We start from the raw sequence: 8,495 nt of genomic DNA, 5'->3' as shown, positions 1-8,495 counted from the left end.
AAAGAGAAAAGGGGGGGAAAAGATTCCTGCTGACAAAATTACACAGGAATCCAAAGTGTGCAATTTTAATAAAGGAGCACATAAAAAATGTCCAAAGGACATCCAAAACTACAGGCATCTACTGCAAAAAGGGTAAACAGGAACACAATAGCATAAAAAATACTGGTGAACTGGCAAGTGAAGAAAAGAAGAAAAGAAAGACATAGGCACCCAGACAACTGATCAGTGACACAGCTGAGACACATCAGGCTGGAGCTTTTTCATCCAAATGTTCCTTTTTTGTATTGACGAGAAGGGAGCTCTGACTTTCACCCGTGTTCTTCTTTATGAGGGTCAGTGAAAAAAGACCCAAAGTCTGGACAGAAACCTCACAACATATGAGGGCAGAACTGTCAGAATAAAACATAACACAAGTACAACTCCGATTCCAGAACTCAAACTCTGCTGTGACACACTTTTACACGAAGGTTGAGTCGATTCTCCCACCATCCCCGCTGCCAACAATCTCTTCCCTCATTCATAGAGATGGTTTGGTGTGACGGGGGAGTGATATTCCTGCCTTAAAAACCCTTGTCAAAAATTGCCAAATTGCTGTAATTTGTTCAGTGGTTCTCCAAATTGAACTAATTGATATTAATGACAATGATAATTAAAACCACATGGTTAGAAATTTTACAAGATTTTGAATTTGTAACCAGTTTTATAAACTTCAGATTCTTGCTCTTGCATTTGTCTGTTTCACTTACGTTTCACGCTCCAATTTCAAATCATTGCTTTGAGTTTTCAGGATTAAGAGTGGAAGAGTTTGTGGCTCATTAATGTCAATGCCTAAATAATCTGGGGATGTTTCCATGATATTTCTGCAGATATGAAGGTTGGCTCGGCGGCAGCAGCACGATCTAACACTCTAATCACTTTGTGGGTTCTGTGAAGGGCATCTTGGGACTGAGTCTGTACCAGTGGAAGGTGATGACATACGAGGACTACACCTACCCCACCTGGTCCATGGTCCTGGGCTGGCTCATGGTAATCTGCTCCGTCATCTGGATCCCCATCATGTTTGTCATTAAGATGCACCTGGCACCTGGCACCATAATTGAGGTAATAATTGAGATAAATCTGTGATGAGACATCATCATGCATGTTTTGTTTGTGGCTGCTTCATGTACACACACGCGCGCGCACACACACACACACACACACACACACACACACACTGGCAGGGAAATCAATAGTCTCATCCTCTTCTCATTAGCAGGGAGAGGCGGGCTGCTGGCTGAGTATTAATTTGGACATTTTTCTGGGAGTCCAGCGGGTCCTTTTTTAAATATGTTGATTAATGGATGATGAAGATCACGGCTTTCTGTCATGATGTCTCTGTTCCCATAGCAGCTCTGACAGCAGCCTCAATCACTGACCATCCTCCAACTTTACATTTTAATTTGTTTTCTTTGCCAGGCTGAAAAATATCATGAATTCATTCAGGGAATGTCTAGCAGCACTTCCACAAAACAACTTTAAACAGCATTCTGTCTCCTCTTTCTTTTTTTTCAGACAATTTTCTTACCATTTTTAACTTCAGTTTATTTGATGAATTAAAAAAAAAAATACACAAAATAAGAATTTAAAATGAGGACAAGAGTAGGTTCATGATGAACAAACAAGATTAGAAAAAAGTTCAGAGTTGGGGATTTGTGCAAGTAAATGAGACATAATCAGGCTCACAATTCCTCTGTTGATGTTTGTTCAGTATGTTAAGAGTCAGCTAATAATCATCCAAAAGCAGTAGCTCTTTAGTCCGAACACACAGGGTAGCAGGGCTCCTGCTGTCCACATGTCAAAGTGTCCTTCAGCAGGGAAAAAACCTTGCAGGGAAGCTCACCACCATCAGAACATTGTGAAGCACTTTGGATAAAAAACACTTTAAATGTGCAAAAGTGAAATCAAAATGCAGTCCACTTAACCTACAGGGGTCCAACCAAAGTATGTTCCCACGTGCTATTTGAATCGTTTCTTGTCACCATCCTCTTTTCATTTCTTATCTCCACAGTGAAAATGTTTCAGGTGCTGCAAATCCTACTTTCCGTTTCAGTTGTCAAACAGGTGGATAAATTAAGTTTAATGTAAAATGGCCTGTGTCCTTTTCACAGTTCGATCTGTTTGGTCTGATAACATTTAGACAGTTGTAAGAATTATAAGAATTTCACGATTATTATAAATATTTATAGATTTAAAATTTTATTATAAAAAGGCGCGTAGCTTTCACTTGAGTATTAGGGGGTATTAAAAATCAGGAGGGGGGTGTGGGGGTCCTCCCACAGAAAATTTTAAGTTTCATACATTTAATTTCCTGCATTCTGGTGGATTTTTAGACACCCATTTTCCCTTTTATCAGGCGCGCCGCCAGGATTCAAACCTGCCACTCCCGGTATGCGCACACAAATCTACCGTGTCTATGTGCACACTCACTCACTGCACTATTAGTGTTACCATTTTTAGGTCTATTGAAAAAAAGACAAATTGCCAGTAGTAACAGTAGCTAGACGTTAGAAGATAGCCGTTGGTGGTAAACTCACGCAGTTACCACCAACGTCTTGTGACAAGGTAGCCCAGGCAATGCACTGACAGGGCTACCCAAAACCGGGCTAAGCTAGTTAACGTTAGTCTAGCTAACTTAGCCATGTTACTCCAACACAGAGGGGACCCAAGTCTGATCACTTTGAAGCAAAAATCCTTCCGATTTATTACATCGGATTATGTAAACACTCAAATAAGTACCGGTAACTGTACTTTAGCTAGCTAACGTTAGGTCCATCTGTTTCAGTGAGTCAGTGAGTGTTTACAGAATTGCGATTATAAAAATAACAAAAAAATGGAGGGTCTAATCTTTCCGTGGATGGTTGCAAACGGTTCCTGGTGCAATTTTATACAAAGGACAGTTGGATTTATGGACTTTTTGAAGGATTTCTGAGGGAATTCAAATCTTATATCATCAGATGGGTAGCTCTGTCTCCTACTCCATATAGTAGCAGACCTGACTGCTAGCGAAAGCGAAGTGCAGGGGGAGATTGGAAAAGGCGGGCCAAGCGACAAAAATGGTATGTTCTAAAAGAGGGGTGTATGAATTTTCTGAAAACCATTAAAGCTATATCTAACGCATAATATGACTGTTCAGAGCCTTGTGCGATTATAAAAGCGTATTATGGTGAAGTAGTTATCATTCATGGTATTTTTGGGGGGGACAAATTCACCTTTTGTAAATATTGGGGGGGGGGGGGACTTGTACCCTGTAAACCCCCCTAAATCTACGCCCTTGATTATAAATATTCATCCGAACCCAAGTTAGCACAGGGCTAACCAGTGGTCATTGTTACTATTGTTACACTTCCAGCATGAGACAACGCATTAAAAGTGGTGAGCATCATGCAACTGCTGCAGAATTTCTCTTTTTATTACCAGAATTTGATCAATTTCTTTGCAGTAACATTTGGGAAGTCTATTGGTGCTGCATAGTAATAATCTCTATATCCAACTCCAAGTTAGCAGGGGCATTTTCGTGTGGCTAACTCTGGTGCAGTGAAAAGGCTGTGCATTGACCCTGTTGTCTGATTCTGCTGAGGAATATCACCATGTACACAAACACCAGGAATCAAACACACGTCTCTTGTTGACTCAGCTTAACCCATCCAGAAGCCCAACCTGCATCCCAGCGTGGATGTTCTCTCCTATATATGCATACCATCTGCCTCTGGCCATAATAGTGTCTTATATTGTTGGGGTATTTTTTGCTTTCTTGAAGAACACATCTTAATCTCACACTTCAGTGACATCTGTGCTTTGCCCCGTCTCCTGCAGCGTCTGAAACTGGTCTGCAGCCCTCAGCCTGACTGGGGTCCCTTCTTGATGAAGCACCGTGGAGAACGCTACAAGAACATGATTGACCCCCTGGGAACCAACTCCCTGGGTCTTAAGCTGCCCCCTAAGGACTTCCAGCTGGGTTCCTACCAGTAACAGCCACCTCAACAGCTCCACACCCACATACCTGTGTGTGTGTGTGTGTGTGTGTGTGTGTGTGTGTGTGTGTGTGTGTGTGTGTGTGTGTGTGTGTGTGTGTGTGTGAGATCGGGTGGGGGTTGTGCACGTTCTGGGAAGAGAGTGACGCGGTTGCTTGCAGTCTGCCCCCCCCCTTTTCTCCCTCCCTCTGCCTCTCTTTACTCCACTTTGTGCTTCAACCACATTTACTTCCTGTCCTCCTCCATATATGGTGGATTCCTCTTTTTCTTGTCCACTTCCTTTCTTCTCTCAGGGAGGAGGGGCTACCCAAGTGGGGTCTTCTCCTCTGCTGCTTCTTTGTACTTGGTTAATGGTCTATCATTGCCTCCCACGTATGACCAGTGATTACACCAGAACCCTTCCCAGGGTTCTTTTTTCCAAGAGAAAAATGGAGTCATAAAACAACACAGCTCAGACTGCACCTGCAATATTAGACTCACGATAGCTGCTCCCTATGGAGCCATATGTGTGTGTATGTGTTTGTGTGTGTGTGTGTTTTTGTGTGTGCGTGGCGTCATATTTGTGTGTAGAGATAATGAATCATCTTGGTGCAAGCAGAGGAAAACAAAAAGAAAATTGAGCGACAGAGAAACAATGGTTGAGGGAGCTCAGTGGGGATCTATATTTTTGTTCCATCTGGATACAAAAATTCTAATGGCAATACAAATAATATCAGCTGCCTCATAAAAATAGAAAAAAAAAAACCCTCACATGCACTATCATGACATTGTGTTCCTATCCAGTGGTGTATATGTATATTCACAGTAGCTACTGCTTAGTTGTTATCGCTCTGTCAAAAATAGATTTGGAATTTGTGCCTCCCACGTCCCCTGTAGAATAGCGATTGCATCCTGATTACCACTTCCAGTAGATGCACTCTGGCCTTGGATGACTCTGCAGCCTGATAGAAGCTTGGGTCTATTTTCCTCTCTGAACCTGAGGGATCATTTTTGATGCCCTCTCTCTTTCTCTATTATCCATGTTGTATTATCCAAGAATCGACCGTAGGACAGCTCTGAAGTTGTCTATCCTTCCTCTAGTTGATGACAAAGTGGCCATTTAACCTCTTTAAGTCTAAAACCTGATATTCACTCTGTGCATATATTTTAGATGGTGTTTAATTGTGTTGTGAACCATCTTTGCAATGTGCATTGCGTCAGTAGGCTAACAGTATAACATATATATAAATAAAAATAGATTTACATTATATATGTATAGCTTCCAGTGGAGGAGAGAGCTAGCACAGCAGAGATTGAGTGTGTTCATATATACATGAACCCCATGTTTACTTGTGTTTAGTGTGTACACTTAAAAACTGTTCTATAGATAGTAAGTGTGTGTGTGTGTGTGTGTGTGTGTGTGTGTGTGTGTGTGTGTGTGTGTGTGTGTGTGTGTGTGTTGTCACGTCCTTACAATGTTAGGAGCAGCTGCTTTGTGTGAGCATCTGATGATTAGAATACAAAAATGGTCTCTTTCTTCCCAGGAAGTGGACGTTTTTGTGATCCGGAGACCTCTTTTCCCTTTCAGACTTCTGCCTCTTGCTTCTCTGTGTGTCCTCATGATAACAGGGTCTCAGGTATACTCCATCGGGTTACTCCGATAGTTGTAGGATTAATAATAATAGCATTCAGTGCATAGGAAACAGAGACAAGAGCCATGATAATGCGGCGTGATCAGAATTACCGTACATTCTGAAGATGAACGAAACGCCACTTCCTCTCATGGGAGTTGCTTGTATGAGCCTTATGGAGATTATACATCACACAAGTGTAAGTGGCTTAATCTGTCTTGAACAACTGTGTAGAGCCGATTCACATGTCTTGCTTTTCACTATATTTATAAAGTGATTAAATAACAGAAACTCAACTGTGAATTCAAACGGCAGTTGGGCCAGTTTGATGACCGTAGACACTCGATACAGTTTGCTTACGGAGAAAATAAAAGGCTCTCAGTGACACTCTGGTTGGGTTGCTTGTACCACAGTCCATCAAGATTCGTCAAATGACTGCAATTTAGTGTGTTTCCCTTTAAGTTGTGCTGTTAAGACATCACCAGCACACATGGGCAGCTGTAAGAGCGTCTGTGTGGGCTGCTCTCCGCCGCTGCCGCCGCAGCAGCAGCCTGAAGGAAGTCAGCTCAGCAGGCGGCTTATGCTGCCTCTTAAAATGACAGGTAGTCAACCTTTACTTTGTGGCCTAAAAACCAATTACTTTCAAAGTAACACCATGAATCCACTCAGAGTCAATTAGTAATGTGTAAAATTTGACCATGTGGTTATGCATTTTCATATCCAAAATGACTTTATTGGGCTTTTAACACTCCAGGTGTTAATAATGGTGTTGTGCTTGAGTGTGTTCTAATGGAGGCTGCAGGTATGGATGCAAAGTAACGGTTGCTTGTGGGTTGAAAGGCTCCCCAACACTTTCTTGAAGCCATGCCTTTCATGAGTGTGATATGATTTAAGAGGTTTGAAAACAAAACATAATCAATTAATTAGAGAGCACAAAAGTTGTTAGATTGCTTGCTTGCTCCAGCTTTTGTTAAGAAGAATTTGTGTATTTAGCTGTATTCAAATGTGATAATAATGTATGTCTGTGTATGCTTGTGTGTGTGTGTGTGTGTAGGTGTGTGTTCGCCTCTGTATTAGTTTTCCTGAACTCAACTTAACTGTCAATCAGATGTTTGCATGGCCAGTCTCAGAGCTGATCGATGAAAGAAGCAAAGATTTACAGGACTTTTTTTTCCCCAGGATGCCTCGGTCCCAAAGCTCCTCTTCTCTTCTCTTCTCTTTTTCTTGGATGGATTTGAGAATCTCAGACCATCAGTTGAGAATTTGAGCTGGTCAAAAACAAACTTTCCACACGGCTGTGCTCCAACATATTCAATCCTGGCTCATTTGTGAGCGTGGGTGGCTGAAGGCACAGGCTGGCATTCTAAATTGTGCTGAATGTTGTGGACAGCACAGTCTTTGTAGGTTTAAAAGCCTTTTTGTGCCCTGAGATGGATTTTAATGATATCCATCAGGGCCACAGATGAGTAGATATTATTTTGGTGTCCTTGTGTTTCCATTTCCACTCTCTGCTTTTGTTTTGAGAAAGAAAAAAAGGCTTAATATTCTGTTAAAACCACATAGCCTCATGAAATATAACACTTAAGAGCTTGCATGTGCGGTTTGTGTTGCTCTAACTCTAATGTCCATGTATAGTAATCCTCGTCCTTTCTCACGCAGTAGTATATGTCTGTGCATGTTTACTTTAGGGAGCTTTTTGTTCCGCATAAAGCTAATAAACAGAGGGTTGCTGTCGTCCTTCCTATAGAGGAGGAAAAAGAAAAAGAAAAAAACAAACAGTTAATTCGCTTTGCCTGCAAGTCAACTTTGGGCAGTATAGGTAACCAAAGAAAGAGAACATTAATAAGGTTGTAAACAAAAAAAAAACAACAACAAAAAAAAAACAACGTTAGAAGAATAAAGGAACGTGCCATCTGCAAATAGGAGGTTGAGATACTGCCATTCATATCCCATCTAGTGTTCCTTGATGTTTGCCAATACGTTACAAAACATCTTCAGGTAACCATTGGCCTTATAGATGTCTTCTAATGGTAGAATATTGTATGTATTCCAGAAATAACACAGCTTATCGTCTGTCTCATATGGTTACAGTATTCCTATTGTTATGTCCGTTGTGTCTTTTTGGCACTTAATCGTGTGACCTATGAATGCATAGGTTAAATTTCTAATTACTTGAGTAATGTCATACATTTCTGTGTGTTCTACGTGAGGCACTGCTGCCTATGGATATAGATATGTGCCTCCTACATGACATCCTTTGGTTTAAAAATAGAGAGTAGATATATATCAAATACATTTTAAAATAGATGTGAGATGAAAAAATATCTATATATATATATATATCATATATGTGAAATGCATTTATTTATTTTCAATGTCATCAATCTTTGAGGCCCTACCTCAGATTTTGTATTTATGTATAGAAATGCAATTGGATTATAGTATCTTTGCCAATAATAATATATCGCTATTATATCATGAGATGTATAACCTATGAATCAATAAATAAATGTTATTGTTTTCTTTGTCGTCTGTCGGGCTTCTTTAAGACAGCCTCCCATGTGATGATGAATAGTTTAATAATAAATACCCTCAGTGATTTCACCTGTCAATCAACTTTGTATTCGTCTGCATAACAAATGACCTGAAGGCATCACAGCAGTGAGAACAATCGTTTCAGTTTGTGTTCAACTGGAAAAACATGATCAAAGGGGACGGTATTCAACTCAGAAGTATGACGACCGATTCTGCATTTTTCATGTAAAACTCATTTGCAATTCGAAGAGGAAGTTAAAGGTACAGTGTGTAGAATTTAGCTTGCATTACTGGCATGAATGTAAAACTAATTCACAAATGTTTTCATGTCATTTTT

The 8,495-nt window shown here is 40.6% G+C and overlaps 1 protein-coding gene across 1 annotated transcript in view; it reads left to right on the top strand.

The window, feature by feature from the left end:
- slc6a5 (solute carrier family 6 member 5) overlaps positions 1-8,088 on the top strand; it is a 24,216-nt gene extending 16,128 nt beyond the window's left edge. The window contains exons 15-16 of the mRNA XM_086192494.1: positions 934-1,101; positions 3,856-8,088. Coding sequence (XP_086048620.1) covers positions 934-1,101; positions 3,856-4,011 — 324 coding nt within the window. The 3' untranslated portion in view covers positions 4,012-8,088. The remainder of the gene's footprint in view (positions 1-933; positions 1,102-3,855) is intronic.
- The last annotated feature ends 407 nt before the right edge of the window (positions 8,089-8,495 follow it).

The sequence above is a fragment of the Aulostomus chinensis genome, chromosome 2 (genome assembly GCF_037954235.1).
Source record: "Aulostomus chinensis isolate RoL2024-O1b breed Wild chromosome 2, RoL_Achi_v1.0, whole genome shotgun sequence".
NCBI lineage: Eukaryota > Metazoa > Chordata > Actinopteri > Syngnathiformes > Aulostomidae > Aulostomus > Aulostomus chinensis.
The sequence above is the reverse complement of the archived record's forward strand: the minus strand, read 5'-3'. Positions and strand labels throughout refer to the sequence as shown.